Source organism: Urocitellus parryii, chromosome 8 (assembly GCF_045843805.1).
Source record: "Urocitellus parryii isolate mUroPar1 chromosome 8, mUroPar1.hap1, whole genome shotgun sequence".
In the NCBI taxonomy this organism is placed as follows: domain Eukaryota; kingdom Metazoa; phylum Chordata; class Mammalia; order Rodentia; family Sciuridae; genus Urocitellus; species Urocitellus parryii.
The window spans coordinates 51,580,524-51,596,551 of NC_135538.1; the positions used below are offsets into that span (position 1 = coordinate 51,580,524).

A 16,028-nucleotide genomic window follows, 5' to 3' on the forward strand; every position below is an offset into this window, starting at 1 on the left:
ATCAGAGAGAAGACAGTACACCAGGATTTAACTGTATAAGTAACAGGCTTACTTTGTATTATTGTTCATAATAATATATAGTTATCATGATAAAAATATATGATAAAATTGTGTGTGTGTGTGTGTGTGTGTGTGTGTGTGTGTGTGCATGTGCACGCGTGCTGCTGAGGACTAAACATCCTGCAAGCTAGGCAAGTACTCTACCACTGAGCTGCATCCCCAGCCCTATGATAAAATGTTGTAAGAAACTGAATGTACTGAAGCTTGACAACTCTTTTAAGAGACCAGAATAAAACTGCACTGGCTGTCTAAATTCACTAATGTTTTTTCATTCTCTTTGATTTTTTCTCCTGATCGTCTGTTATCCTTTCTGCAGGTCGTTTTTTCAACCCCTTCATTTTCCTAGTTTGTAGTTTGCTTAGGTCTTGTTTTTGCATATGAATCCTTCCATAAGTTGTACCAAAAGTATCATGGGAGATATTTTTCTTCTTCTTTGGCTACAAAACAAAGGGGAAAACGTGTGAGTGTATGCATCTTTTTTTTTTTCCTTTTTAAATGGCATTTTACTTTTATGAATTGCTAAAAAAAACAAGAGCTCAACAACTATCTTAGTAACAATTTTCATCAAAGAGTGTCCCCTCAATGGTACATTGTATAGCATTATATATCTTTCTTCTCAAACATAACATCCATACTTATCACTTGGGAATCCTGTTAAAATGCAGATTCTAATTCAGTAGGTTTAAGGTACAGCCCAATATTGTGTGTCCCAATATTGTGTGACAATTCCCAGGAGAATTGTCAGACCACACTGTGAGAAAACATTAACTGCTGTCATACATCAAGAGAATCTCCATGTTGAGTTTAAGAAATTGTGATTATCATTTTTCCATCTCTAATATCATTCCAGAGGTAACATGTCTACTTTCTAAAACCACGTAAAAATCAAAACATATTTTATGTACATATGGTTTATACATCCTTGCTCTAAATCCCCAGTCTTCACAATGCCTTTAATGATTCTTTTTTGCTAAAAATGTCAGTCCTGGCTACCAGAAAACTCTAAGCTAAACTTGATGCCTGTTTTTGTTTGTTGAACTGATGATTGAACCCAGGGGCGCGCTCTACTTTTGAGCTACATTCCCAAACCTTTTTATTTTATTTTTGAGACAAAGTCTAAGTTACCAAGCTGGCCTCAAATTTGCTATCCTCCTGACTCAGCCTCCCAAGGAGCTGGGATTATAGGTGTGTGCCATACATTGGTGCTTGGTTTCTGTAACTCTTTTTATTATTCTTTATGGTTATCTTTTTGGCTCTTTCTCCCTTTCCTGGCTCTGTAACTCTAGCTTTATTTATTTATCTTTTTATGTATGTCCTTTAATACATTGCAAATCCTTTTGGAAAGAAGGGTGGAATATAAGAATAAATATGGCACCAAGTTATAGGTTACATACCTTGAGAGCTTTTGGCATTTTCATGGATAATTTATAAAGGTCATCTGACGCCAGGTGTGTCCTCCTCACAACCAGATCCAGTGAAGGTCCCATCTCTTCCAATTCAATCCGTGGTGTTCTACAACCAGATTTCTTCAACAGCAACCTTAATGAAATAGGAAAAAGAAATACTGCTTTAATTTTTATAAAACTCCCCCCAAAATACTCCTATTCAAGGGATTTATACTTACATATAGTGACATATTTAGAAAGGCCAAGCTTCTGGGTTTTTTGTTTTGTTTTGATACCAGAGATTGAACCTAAGGTCACCAAACCACTGAACCATACCCCTAGCACTTTATTTATTTTTTAGGTGTAGATGGACACAACACAATGCCTTTATTTTTATGTGGTGCTGAGGATGGAACCCAGGTTCCACCCGTGCTCAGCTCTACTGCTGAGCCACAATCCCAGCCCAAGCCAGCACTTTTTTAATATTTTATTTTGAGATAGTCTTACTAAATTGCATGCACCACCACACCCAGCCTGGCCAAGCTCCTTAAAAACTTTAGAAATTAGACCAAGTATATCCTTTAGTTTATTTTTAAAAGTCAGAAGTCAGAAATATACTTGGGAGACTGAGGCAGGACAATCACAAGTTCAATGGCAGCCTAGACAACTTAGCAAGACCCTGTCTCATAAAATTAGAAAAAGGACTGGGGATGTAGTGTTTGCCTAGCAGGTGGTGAGAGGCCCTGGATTTACCCAGTACCACAAAATATAAAACAAAAACAAAGCTCAAAATATATATTTTTTTTGTTGTATGTGTGGGGATACTAAGGATTGAAGTCAGAGGTGCTTTATCACTGAGCTACATCCCTAGTCCTTCAGTCTTACTATTTTTTAAAAATCCTCTGACAGGGCCTAATTTTCTGGGCTGGGCCTAGAACTTAAAATCAATCCCCCTGCCTCAGCCTCCTGAGTCACTGGGATTAGAGGTGTGTGCTACCACGCCTGGCACAAAACCCAAACCCAAATTGAACCACTTCCTTCACCTTATCCCATCACATATACTGTACTATTTTTCTTAAGAGAAATGCTTCAGGGCTGGGGATACAGTTCAGTTGGTAGAGTATTTGCCTCACATACCAAGCCTTCATACTTTCAGCCAAATATCTACTGACCAGAACTTTATACCACATGGCTAATACTCATAATTGAATCTGGTTTTTGTTTTGCTTTTCTTATATAAGCTCTAAATCAAAAGTAATAACATTAGTTCTACAAGATGGTATGGTACAAAATTCAAAGACAAAACCCTGTTACTTCTCTTTCAGATGGGCTCAAGTTATAGACATGCTAATTGCAATCCCTATGTTTAAATATCTGCCCATTTCTTGAGAAGACTGATATTACTACCCTTGATCCTCCTGCATCAGCCTCCCAAGTCACTGGGAAGACAGGTTACCACTTCCCATTTGGCCTATTTAACTCTATAAAACCTAATCAATGCCATGGCAAAGGCATATGTGGTATATACTAAAGATTTTGTTTCATATTAATGATTTTGAACCTATAGTGAATAAAATTTTCCAAGGAATGCAAATGATACACACAAATGAGCAATTAATTAATCATAAGATGTACAGGAGGAACTGGGAGCGGTGGTGCATGCCTGTAATCCCAGCAATTTGGGAGGCTGAGGCAGGAGGATCAGGAATTCAAAGCCAGCCTCAGCAGATTAGTGAGGTACTTGGCAACTCAGCAAGACCGTTTCTAAGTTTTTACATAAAAAAGAGCTGGGGATGTGGCTTAGTGGTTAAGTGCCCTGGGTTCAATCCCCAATACAAAAAAAAAAAAAAAAATGTACAGCAGGAGGTCAATAATACTATGATTATTCAACCAAAATGACATGTTGAAGGTTATATCAATTTCACATTCAAAGTTCCTTTCATTCAAGAAGCTCAAAATCATTTTATAAGCCTTATTAATTTTCACAATGTCTGTGAATATTAGCTTACCTTTTACAAGCTGCTAATGGGCTAATATGCAGTAAGAGAGAGGGCAAGGACACAGTAGTACAGTTCATGAGAATGGCTGAGGTGCTGAGTTAAGTGAGAAAGACTTCTCTAGCATATTCCTACCTACATCTGTACCCTTTTCCCTCTTATAAAGGAAAATGATTGATTCCAGAATTTGCTGATATCATTCAGAAATACCTAAATGCTATTACTACACTTTTTAAAGGAAGAAATATGGCCCTGAGAAATGACCTAGGGCCAGGTCACCAGGCTCAGAGATGACTCCCATACCTGGAAACATCCCTTCTTCAATTTTCCACACCTCCCAAGCAGGGCCTAACCTTGCTAAGCTGTCATACATTTAGTGATTCTTTCCAGTAGTTCCCTCTTCATCACACTGCCCATTCTCTATTTCAAGCCAATGGCTAGCAGGTATTAGAGGTCAAATATGGAAAAACTGTGATTTAATTTCCTATTAGGGTCTCTGGTTTTATTTTACTCCCCCCCCCCAATGGTACTGAGGATTGAACCAGGGGCACTTTACAAATGAACCACATCTCCAGCCTTTTTATTTTCAGACAGGTCTTGCCAAGTTGCTAAGGCTCCTTTCTCAATCTCCTGAGTTGCTGGGATTACAGGTGTGTGACATGGAGCCTGATCCATAACACTTTTTATTTTTTGCACTGCTGGGGATTGAACTCAGGGCTTCACACATGCTAGACAAGCACCACTGAGCCACATCCTTAGCCCTATAATACATTTTGTTTTTTTAAAGAGAGAGAGAGAGAGAGAGAGAGAGAGAATTTTAATATTTATTTTTTAGTTTTCGGCGGACACAACATCTTTGTTTGTATGTGGTGCTGAGGATCAAACCCAGCGCGCACGCATGCCAGGCAAGCGCGCTACCACTTAAGCCACATCCCTAGCCCCCCTATAATACATTCTTGAAAGCCCCCAAATCAAGTGAGGAAATGTAAACAACAGACTTTAAAAAAAAAAAAAAAAACTTCAATTTTAACTAGCTAAAAAATAATGGCAAAGCTCCATCAGGTTCAGTGGCACATGCCTGTAATCCCAGCAGTTCAGAAGGCTGAGGCAGGAGACTTGCGAGTTCAAAGCCAACCTCAGCAACTCAACAAGGCCCTATGCAACTTAGCAAGATCCTGTCTTAAAATGAAAACTATAAAAGGTCAGGGATGTGGCTCAATGGTTAAGTGCCCTGAGTTCAATCCCCAGTATACCCCCCCCCCAAAAAAAAACTCTTAATTATATCTTGCAATTAATAGATATTTTATTGTATTTTGCCTTATTATTATTATTTTGTGTGTATGTAGTGGTAGGGATTGGGACAAGAGCTTCACGCATGTTAGGATAGTGCTGTAACACTTGACTACATCCCCAGTCCCTATTATTTTACTTTCAATGAAAGGAAAAAGCATAAGTGGTACTATTAGTCATATGGTGGGAAAAATTAAGTAAGCACTTCTGACTCGGTTCAGTTGAGACCATGATGAAAATTATTAAACAAGAGGTGAATATTTATTTTCATTTGGATATGTCATTAGACATAGTTAGTCAGCTACCTCTTTTGTTAAGAATAAAAATAAAAATCATCTTAGCCAGGAGTGGCAGTGAATGCTTTTAAGTCTCAACACTTGGAAGACTGAGATAGGAGGATCACTAGAGGCCAGGAGTCTGAGGCTAGCTGAGCTATCACAGCAAGATTCTATCTCCCTGGGGCTGGGGCTGTAGTGGCAGAGCGCTTGCCTAGCATGCTTCAGGCACTGGGTTCGATCCTCAACACCACATAAAAATAAACAAATAAAATAAAGGCATTCTGTCCATCTACAACTACCACTACCAAAAAACAAAAAAGACTCCATCTCCCAAAAAATTGGACCAAAACAAACCAAAACTCTCTGTTTGAAATTCTGGACATAAATGATTGTACAATAGTACTGCTGAACAGAAGATACCGTCAACACTCAGCCACTAGCTTACAGGCTGTATTACCAGGCCACTGCTCAAAATGTCCAGAAACAAAATTCATTGTACAAAGAAAGGCAGTTTGGAGAGTCAGTCCAATTTCTAGGAAAGTGAGGCTCTATCAGCCAGTGCCAATGTTTCATTTTTTACAAAGAAGAAAAAAGGCATGCTTACCTCAAAAGATAATTTCAGCACATCATTAAGCTCTTTAATAAAAACAGAATCTGCTTATTAGGATTTATATTTATAGCTGGACTATAGTTTTTAAAAAGATTTAGGATTTAGGGCCTATCTCCTTCTAGATTATCCCTTATCCCTTGCATTCTCCCTTGAGTATGTATTCCTTGCTCTACCCCAAAGGCATCTCATCTTTTGAGACTGATAGCCACCCCATTCTCTCTTGAGTATGTATCTACTTTCCTATTTAAACCTCTGTCGATGCCTTTGGGTGGGTGGGGGGGTTACAATTTTGAAATTTGTTTTGGCTGGCCTGATTTGTGGCTATGTTTTCTAAGTCCAGTTAAGAACAATAAAGAAGTTGAGCACCTTGGTGCACATACATAATCCCAGGGGCCCTGGAGGCAAAGGCTAGAGAATAGTAAATTCAAGGTCAGCCTCCTCAATTTAATTAGGCCCTAAGCAACTTAGTGAGACTCTATCTCAAAACAAAAAAAATTAAAAAGGCATGAGTAGCTCAGTGGTAAAGTACCACTGGGTTCACTTCCCAGTACCATCAAACAAACAGAACAAAACCCATAAAGAGATAAAGCTAAAGAAGATCATTCTTGAGTTAGTGTTCCAGACTCAGACAGCATGCAGTATTAGATGGACCAGGACCCTGGAAAACTAGAGTTTCAGAGGCAAAGATTAGCAGGATCTAATCTCATCCTGTTGGAGTGTCAGCACAAAGCTGCTGCCATTACTATTCTGCAGACTCTCCAAACTCTTGAGCAGATGCCAATTTTGCTTGAGCCCTATAAAACAGTCACACTAACATGCTAACCTTGAGAATTAAGAAAAACATGCTAAGAAACGTACTTACTTATAGCTTCGAAAGTAAATCTTCCCATTCAGTGCAGTGAAGTGCAGAACATATTCTAATCCAGCCAGGCGAATATTTGATACTGTGGGACCTCTGAAAAAGTCTAAAAGCACATGTTAAGTTATTTTTTAAAAATACATGCCAGGTATGGTAGCAAACACCCTGTAATCCCAGCAACTTGAGGCTGAGGCAGGAGGATCACATGTTCAAGGCCAGCCTCAGCAATTTAGTGAGACCTTAAGCAACATAGTGAGACCCTGACTCAAAATAAAAAATAAAAAGGGCTGGGGATGTGGCCCAGTGGTTAAGCATCCCTGGTTCAATCCCCAGTACCAAAAAAACTCAACACACTTTTAAAATCCAGTTTCAAAGAGCTGCATTCTAAATGCCCCATTTTGCTCTAATACTTACTAAAAAGATAGGTAGCACAAAAATGATTCCTGAAAAATGTGTGAAAGTTTCTCCTCTCAATTATTTAATCTCATGTCTTTTCCACTGAAATATGTAATTTTTCAGTTTTGAAGTTCTTCTTTTAAAGCCAATGTTTTTTATTGGAGTATCATATTTACCATGGATATTAACTTTTTAAAAAATGTTAGTCAAGCCAGGCACAATGGAGCAAGCCTGTAATCCCAGCAGCTCGGGAGGTTGGGACAGGAAGATCACAAGTTCAAAGCCAGCCTCAGCAACAGCGAGGTGCTAAGCAACTTGGTGTGAGACTCTTTCTCTAAATAAAATACAAAATAGGTCAGGGATGTGGTTCAGTGGTTGAGTGTCTCTGAATTCACTCTCCAGTACCAATGTTAGTAAAGGCATAAATTTCTAACCTACAAGACAAACAGCTGAAGATTCCAGGACCTGATCAAGGAAAGTACAGATGAGTCTAAAACAAAGAGGTAATAGATTAAAATGTGTCTCAACAGAATGCTGACAAAAAGCTGGCATGGAATGAGAGATAAAGAAGAAAGAAAGATATTATGAGGATACAGATAGAGGTAAATTGCAGTTAAAAAGAAATAAGGGAGTCAGCCAGGGATATAGCTCAGTTAGTAGAGTGCTCGCCTTGCATGCACAAGGCCCTGGGTTCAATCTCCAGCACCACAAAAAATAAAAGAAGTAAGGGGGCTGAAAATAAATGAGTTTTAGTCAGAGATGGAAAGCTTCAGTTTGATATTTTGCAATGGATTAATTCTAGGCAAAAATAAGACTTTAAGTGTGTCTGTGTCTATAAGTAAATACAGTGGAAGCTGGGCAAGATGGTGCATGCCCGTAATCCGAGCGGCTGGGGAGGCTGAGGCAGGAGGATTGCAAGTTCAAAGCCAGCCTCAGCAACTTAATGAGGCCCTAAGCAAATCAGCAAGACCCTGTCTCTAAATAAAATACAAAAAAGGGCTGGGGATGTGGTCAGTGGTTAAATGCCCCTTAGTTCAATCCCTGATATCAATAAATGAATGAATGAATGAATGAAATGCAAAGGAAACAGTAGGCTGACCAGCATATTTACAGCAAAGCCATGGGATCTGTAGTCCAGGAATACAATCAGATCCTGATTATATTGTATTACTTCTCTTCAAGCTGGGCAATCAAGCTAACTGGTCTCAATTTCCTTATCCATAACATGGGAGCAATATTACTGTTATGTACTGAATGCATCTATTCTCTCAATATTTATGCTTTGAAGCTCTAGTCACCAAATAAATAAAATACTATTTTTATTTATTTATTTATTCTCCTTAGAGAAGAGGCCACTAAGGATATACTGAAGTTTAAAGGAGGTCAAAAAAGGTAGGACCCTAATCCAATACAATTTATGTTCCAGTAAGAAAACACCAAGCTAGGCACGGTGGCAAACACTGTAATCCCAGGAGCTCGGGAGGCTGAGACAGGAGCATTTCGAGTCTGTCTCTAAAGAAAAAGAAAAAACACCAGCAAGCCTATTCGGAAGCAACTTTGATCTTCGACTTTTAAGCTTTTGGAACTATGTGGGTTAAGCCCACCAAGTCAATGATATCATGCTATGGCAACCTGAGAAGACCAATACAACTACCTCTGTGAGGCTGTAGAAAAGATTAGTAAATTACCTGACCAAACCTTTAGCAGTTATTTTCATTATTGCATGTTTTTGTTTTTTTGGAATTGAACCCAGGGGTGCTTTACCACTGACCCACATCCCCAGTCCTTTTCATTTTTATGTTGAGACAGGGTTTTATAAGTTTCTACAGCCTCACTAAATGCTGAGGATGGTCTCAAGCTTGAGATCCTCTTTCTTCAGCCTCCTGAGTTGCTGGGATTACAAACATGCGCTACTACACCCAGCTCACTGCACATTTTTCAAATGGATTAAAAACTTAGGAAATAGGTTAAAATAAATTAAGACAATGTAGCTCTATGACCACTGTTATCCTTAAAGGAACACTTCATGAAATTAACCCATTTCTTGATTTACTATCAGTTTAATGTTCAATGAACAGTCACATAAAAACAGTAACAATAAAAATTAGGATAGACTAAATCTAAAAAGATTATTTACTGGTTGATAAATATTCTATCAAGGATGCAGTTCCAACCAGGCATAGTGGTACATGCCTTTAATCCCAGCCAGTTTGGGAGGCTGAGACAGGAGGATCACAATTTCTTTTCTTTTATTTTTCTTAATATAAATTTTTTTTAGTTGCAGTTGGACACAATATCTTTATTTTATTTATCTATGTGGTGCTGAGGATCAAACCCAGGGCCCCGCACATGCTAGGCGAGCTCTACTGCTTAGCCACAGTCCCAGCCCCAGCCCCAGGAGGATCACAATTTCAAAGCTAGTCTCAGCAACTTAGCAAGACCTTATTTTAAAATAAAAAATAATAATTTTTAAAAAGAGGGCTGGGATGTAGCTCAGTGGTTAAGCAACCCTAGGTTTAATCTCTGGTACCAAAAAAAAAAAAAAAAAAAACAGTTCCAGAGCTGAAGATGTAACTTAGTGAAAAGCACATTCCTAGCATTCATGAGGTCCTAGATTTCCACCACCAGCATTACAATTAAAAAAAGGAAAAAAAGAGCAATTTCCATTAGATTTATAAAACTTTTTTTTTTACAAAAAAATTATATAATATTTAAGTACCCAAAAAAGAAACTTCCTATAAGAAAGCCCTTCATTAATTTCCTTTCCTTTTTGATCTACCATAAAGTCATGTGCTACATAGGGAGATTTCAATGACAGACCACATATATGACAACGGTTCGATAAAAATGCATCACTTAAGCCAGCCAGGAAGACATACACCTGTAATCCTAGTGACTCAGAAGGCTAAGATAGTAGGAGTGCAGGTTCCAGGCCAGCCTAGGCAACTTAGCAAGGTTTCACATATAGTGAGACCCCGCCTCAAAATAAAAAATAAAACAGGCTTGGGATATGGCTCAGTGGTTAAACACCCCGGAGTTTAATCTCCGGTATGCCCCCTCAACCTTAGGGGAAAAAAAAAAAAAAGAATATATCACCTAGTGATGACATAGCCATTTTAGTTTGGGTAGATACACTTTGATGCTTATACATTGATGAAATCACCTAACACATTTTTAAGGCCACATGCACATTGTTTTTTTTAAGAATTTTTAATATTTATTTTTTAGTTTTCAGCGGACACTACATCTTTTTTTTTATTTTTAAATTTTTTTTGAGAGAGAGAGAGAGAGAGAGTTTTTTTAATATTTATTTTTTAGTTTTTGGCGGACACAACATCTTTTTGTATGTGGTGCTGAGGATTGAACCAGGGCCGCAAGCATGCCAGGCGAGCGCGCAACTGCTTGAGCCACATCCCCAGCCCCACATGCACATTGTTATATGACACATCATTATATTTCATTTGAACACATAACTAAAGGACAGTTATTTTACTTCATATCTACATTGAAAACCCACTTCCCTTTGTGTCCTATAATTTTATTCCATTCCTCTTCTAACTGTCCCCAGATTCCATTAGGTTTTTCACTTGTTTCGCTCATTATTACATTATGTGGTCATTAATGCCATCTAGTGGAAACACAAAATAATGAGAAGTTTAGGGCTTTAAAAAGCCACTAAAATAAAGGCAAGCAAAAGCCCTCTCTCTGCTATAACAAATCATAAGTACCTACCTCACCTAACATAATCATATGGGGACATAGTGGGAAAAGGTGGGAAATCTGAGCCAATGGAGTATAAGTAATAGAAATATTACCTGGAAATCTGGCTGAAATATTGGCTAAAAAAATAATCTTGCTGGGCACAGGGCACATGCCTGTAATCCGAGCAACTCAGGAGGCTGAGGCAGGAGGATCAAATTTGGGGCTAGCCTCAACAATTTTATAAGATCTTAAAGACAGACCCTGTCTCAAAATAAAAATTAAAAAGGACTGGATATGTAACTCAGTAGTAAATAGTAGTAGTAGCTTAATCCTTAGTACCAAATAAACAAAAACTCTTGATATTTTGGGTTTAATATTAAAAGTAGAAAATATTAATCACTGTCACTCATGTATGAATTTAATTCATGGACAATATAGGTAAGAACCTATAAAAAAGATTCTGCCAAGAGAAAATGGACAACAGAGGCAGAAAAGCTCAGGTATTGAGTTTCAATTCTGCTTCACCTATTTAATACCCCTTATTTAATCTCCATGAACTTCTGTTTCCCATTTCTGAAATGAATGTCACCAAATTCAAGAAATTTTGTAAAGATTAAAACAGATAATACTAATGCTCAGCCAGGTGTATAGCTCTGTGGTAAAGTACTTGTCTAGCATTCAGGAGGCTCTGAGTTCAATCCTCACCCCATCCCCAAAACCAAAAACAACATATCCCCAGACTTATTAAGAGAAATGAGAAGCTCTGAAAATTATAATCTCGACAATAACACTGTTAATAGTACCAACAATAAAAAATAAAAGCAATGTGTCTTCAACGAATCTACCTCAAACTTTTTTGATATTTTGGTGGGCTCAGATTTGTAAAGTCTAAGAATATGATCTAATACACAAGCCACCAACTTTGCAGCAATAATCTAGGGCAAAGTATATAAAAAATTTTTAAAAGGCAATTTAGGATAACAAGCCCAAATTTATAAAAGGGATGCAAAAAACCTCAAATGAAATACAGTATAAATTACTGAAAATTGAGAAAATATTGCTGCACATCAATAAGGAACGGGCTGTCAAAGCAGAGGTGAAGAGGGAACATAAAAAGAGTGCTGCAGAGTTCACCAAAAAGTTAACCAGACCCTTTAAATTAGTGCAAATCTCTTGGACAAATTATTTTCCAGTGTTATAATCAAACAAACAACAATTTAAAAAAAAAAAACTGGCAACTGTGATTAGTAACATTTTAAAAATCACAGAGGGCTAAGAATATAGCTCAGTTGGTAGAGTGCTTGTCTAACATGTGAAAGGCCCTAGGTTCAATCCCTAACATCACAAAAATTTAAAAAAAAACAAGTATCTGCGCATGGTGGTGCACGCTTAGAAACCCAGCTACTCCAGAGGTTGAGGCAGGATGGTCCTAAATTCAAAGTTAGCTTGGGCAATTTAACAAGACCTTGGCTTAAAATGAAAAGGACTGAGGATATAGCTCAGTAGTAGATCAACTGCCTACTATGAATAAGATCCTTGGTTTTATGCCTAGGACTCAAAAACAAAAGACCTTGAAAAACAGTAAAGCCAACTTATCACAAAAGGAGAAATGTGAATTAAAGAATGGTTAATTGGCCACTTGTGGGCAACAGGGTGGTGGTGGACTAAGTTGTCTATAAAATGAGCCTGTAAGTTTCTTGTGAAAATCAAGCAATCAATGTAAAGTACATAATAATGGTTTGGCACTGAGGGTTTCCTGGAAACAAACCCTGATATGAAACTTCAAAGAATTTTAGAAATTGAATAAATAAAAATGAAATCAGAAAACATAAGAGGTATGTTCATAATACATTTCAACAAACCACTTTTTCAAAGAAAAAGAAGAAAATTGAAGATCAATAAGGTAAGTTATACTGGGGTTACATTATGAAAGTCCTTACATATCAAACTAACAGGTCTTAAATAAATGCAAAGTGAAATCTGAGCTTAACAATTTAAGTTTAAACTAATGACAGTAATAACAGGAGATAGGTGTGAGCATTTTGTAAAGTATAAAACACTTTATATAAATAGGATAATATTTTAATTACAATATCAAAAAATAATAATAATCCATAAAATGTAATATTCCCTTTAACTGTATTTGAGATAATTAAGTACTTTCCTGCTATTGGTGGAAGAAAAATAAAAATAAGAAAAAGGAAAAAAGAAAGGAAAAAATTGTACACCCAGAGCAAAGTGCCATCAAGGACAGTCTTAAATTGCCTACCTCAGTTACCCTACAAATAAAATGTATTAAAATATTTACCAATGAGAAGACTTTTTAGTCTTCTATAGTCTTCAGTTGCATCAAAAGCATCACCAGCAAATATTAACATGGGTTTTGTTCCCTCAGGACATTTACTATTCTGTGAAATGGAAAAAAAAAAAAAAAGAAAAATTATATAACCGTCAAAGTCTACACTGTTTATATGCTGATTTTAAGGAAGTCAATACAGTAATTTGTTTTCAGATTATATTAACAATTCTAAAACTATGTCTGAAAATACTTATTTTGTACTTAAAAAAAAAAAAAAAAGAACACACAGGTGGAATTTTTAGGCTTACAGATTTTTAGACTGAAAAATAATTGATCCAGGTACAGTGGCATGCCTTTAGTCCCAGCTACTCAGGAGGCTGACCAATGCAGGGAGGATCCCTTGAGCCCAGGATTTCCAAGACAAGCCTAAGTAACACAGCAAGACCACATCTCAAAATAGTAATAATAAAAAATAAAAAATAAAATTCTTTATTCTACTTTATTCATTATCATATAATAAGAGATCAAAGAATGATGTAAACTACTTTTTTAACATTAGTTTATATACAGAATAAAATTAAAAGCTACACTTGAGAAAGACAAAACCCAACCAACCAAAAAAACTAAAAATTGGCCTCTTATAACCAGCATTTCAGAATCAAAATAAATTGAATTGCAATTTCTTTGGCTTAAAATGAAAAGGACTGAGCTTTTCCTATTGCATCATATTAAAAGTGTTTTTAGGAGCAAGGTATGGTGATGCATACCTATAATCCCAGTTACTGGGGAGGCTAAGGCAGAAGGATTTTAAGTTCAAGGCCAGCCTGGGCAACTAAGTGAGATCTGGTCTCAAAATATAAAATAAAAGGGCTGGGGATATGGCTCAGTGGTTAAGAACTCTTGCATAACACAAGTGAAGTTCTGGGCTCAATACATATAAGGTTAAAAAAAAATCACTATATTTAAAATTTAAACCACTAACCAAACATTCACATGGGAAATAATATTATTCTACACAAGCTATAGAAAATATGGGCCAATTCTCACTTCATATGCTTGATGCACTTGCTATAAAAAAGTATTTTGTCAGGGCTAGTGTTGCAACTCAGTGGTAGAGTACTTGCCTCACATATGTGAGGGCACTGGGTTCGATTCTCAGCACCACATATAAATAAATAAATAAAATAAAGGTCCATTGACATCTAAAAAAAAATATATTAAAAAAAAAAAGAATTTGTCTTAACTCCAGATTTTCTATATTAAAAAGAATGAGTGACAACAAGAGGATTTAGAAGCTACCAAGAAAAAAAAAAAATCTTTAAGTATTAACTGTTGAAGGTTGTTGGTCTGAGTTTCCCATTAATTCTAATACCTCCACTCTGACAGTAATCAGAGATTATCCAAATACAGCAGAAAAACAAACATGACAAAAAACAAACATCTTTTGCCCTAGGACTAGAGGTCACTTGTTGTTTCCCTGCTCACCATGACCACTCTTGTTGACATTCTCTGCTTCCAAACCCTGAAAATCAACTATATGTATTTAGAGGATGAAGATATGCTGAAGGTCTGCCTAATTGAAAGCTTGAATGGACCTTCCAGCCCCAATAACTCTTATGTGCTCCGTTTGTACCTGACTCCAGGACTATGGGGAATATTTAGGTATATAGTAGGTATGACAAGGTGGAGCCCCACAGTTCTGGCTTCACCACAATGCATAGTAATTAAAAAATACTTTTTTATTTTTTTGGTACCAGGGATTGAACTCAGGGGCACTTGGCCACTGAGCCACATCCCCAGCCCCATTTTTGTATATTATTTAGAGACAGGGTCTCACTTCGTTGCTTAGTATCTCGTTTTTGCTAAGGCTGGATTTGAACTCCTGCCTCAGACTCCCGAGCCACTGGGATTAAAGGCATGCACCACCCCACCTGGCTAAAATTACATTTTAAGTCATGACCCAGTATACACATCATAAAAAGAAAACAAATGTTATATGAAATAATATTTAACATGTAAAGAACTCTATTCCATTAAAAACAAATTGAATTCTGAAAGGAACTAAAAATTCAAAATCCTAAAAATATTATAAATAAAGTATACTAAAAATACTATAATTATATGGAGCCCCTGAGCCATCCTTTTCAGTTCTGTTTGTTTATTTTTTTTTTTTTGGCAGGGGGTGGGGGATATTGGGAATTGATTGAACCGAGGGGCACTTAACTACTGAGCTAACTTCCCTGACCTTTTTATTTTTTGAGAAAGGGTCTCCTAAGCCAGACTTCAAACTTGATATCCTCCTGCTGTAGCCTCTTGAGTAGCTGGGATTATAGTGAGATTATGGGTGTATACCACTAGGCCCAGATTGAGTTTTTTATTTATTTATTTATTTTTATATTTATTTTTCAGTTTTCGGTGGACACAACATCTTTGTTTGTATGTGGTGCTAAGGATCGAACCCCGGGCCGTACGCATGCCAGGCGAGCGCGCTACCGCTTGAGCCACATCCCCAGCCCTGAGTTTTTTAAATAGAGAAAAAACAGGGAAATAATTCTTATGTATTACACAACATTCCAAAAATTTCTCAAATAAAATTTCTCAGGCAGTTGCAATATGGCTACCTAATCTAAAATAAAATCAACTTGCCTCAAAATTTAATCTGTTTATTAAGGCTTACTTGGTCATCTTAGAAAACAGGATCCTAGAATACTTGCTGAATTCCTGGTAAAGTCTAATCACCTGTTAATTTATTCTTATTGTGCCTGTATAAAAATTCATTAATAGAGAGAAGAGGCTTGGTAAACACAAGAGGCATTAAAAAAGAAATATCAGTGAAATGTCTTAAAAATGAGATGGTAAAAAAGGAAATTAATTAAAGGAAACGTATAAAAAAATATACAAATTTAAAACAAACTAAAAATACATGCTTGTATTGAAAAGAGAAGAACTATATAATAAATCTCAGTGTTTGCCGGAATTGTTGGTGTAAGCACACTTCTTATCAATTAATGAAATCTGTAGTTTTTGTATGAACACACACACACAAACTCACTTATCCCACAAATGAAAAGGGTTTTGTTTTGTTTTGTTTTTCGTATGTGTGTCTGTGGTACTGGGTTTGAACTCAAGGCCTCATGCATACTAGAATCACA

The 16,028-nt window shown here is 36.8% G+C and overlaps 1 protein-coding gene across 4 annotated transcripts in view; it reads right to left on the minus strand.

Annotated features, from left to right (window-relative positions):
- Window positions 1-285: 285 nt before the first annotated feature.
- Window positions 286-16,028, minus strand: part of Rpf2 (ribosome production factor 2 homolog) — a 29,482-nt gene continuing 13,739 nt past the window's right edge. For all 4 annotated transcript variants that reach the window (XM_026389626.2, XM_026389625.2, XM_026389627.2 and 1 more), the window contains 4 exons: window positions 12,886-12,985; window positions 6,483-6,585; window positions 1,455-1,599; window positions 286-497 (listed from right to left, as the gene is read on the minus strand). In XM_026389626.2, coding sequence (XP_026245411.1) covers window positions 318-497; window positions 1,455-1,599; window positions 6,483-6,585; window positions 12,886-12,985 — 528 coding nt within the window. In that variant the 3' untranslated portion in view covers window positions 286-317. The remainder of the gene's footprint in view (window positions 498-1,454; window positions 1,600-6,482; window positions 6,586-12,885; window positions 12,986-16,028) is intronic.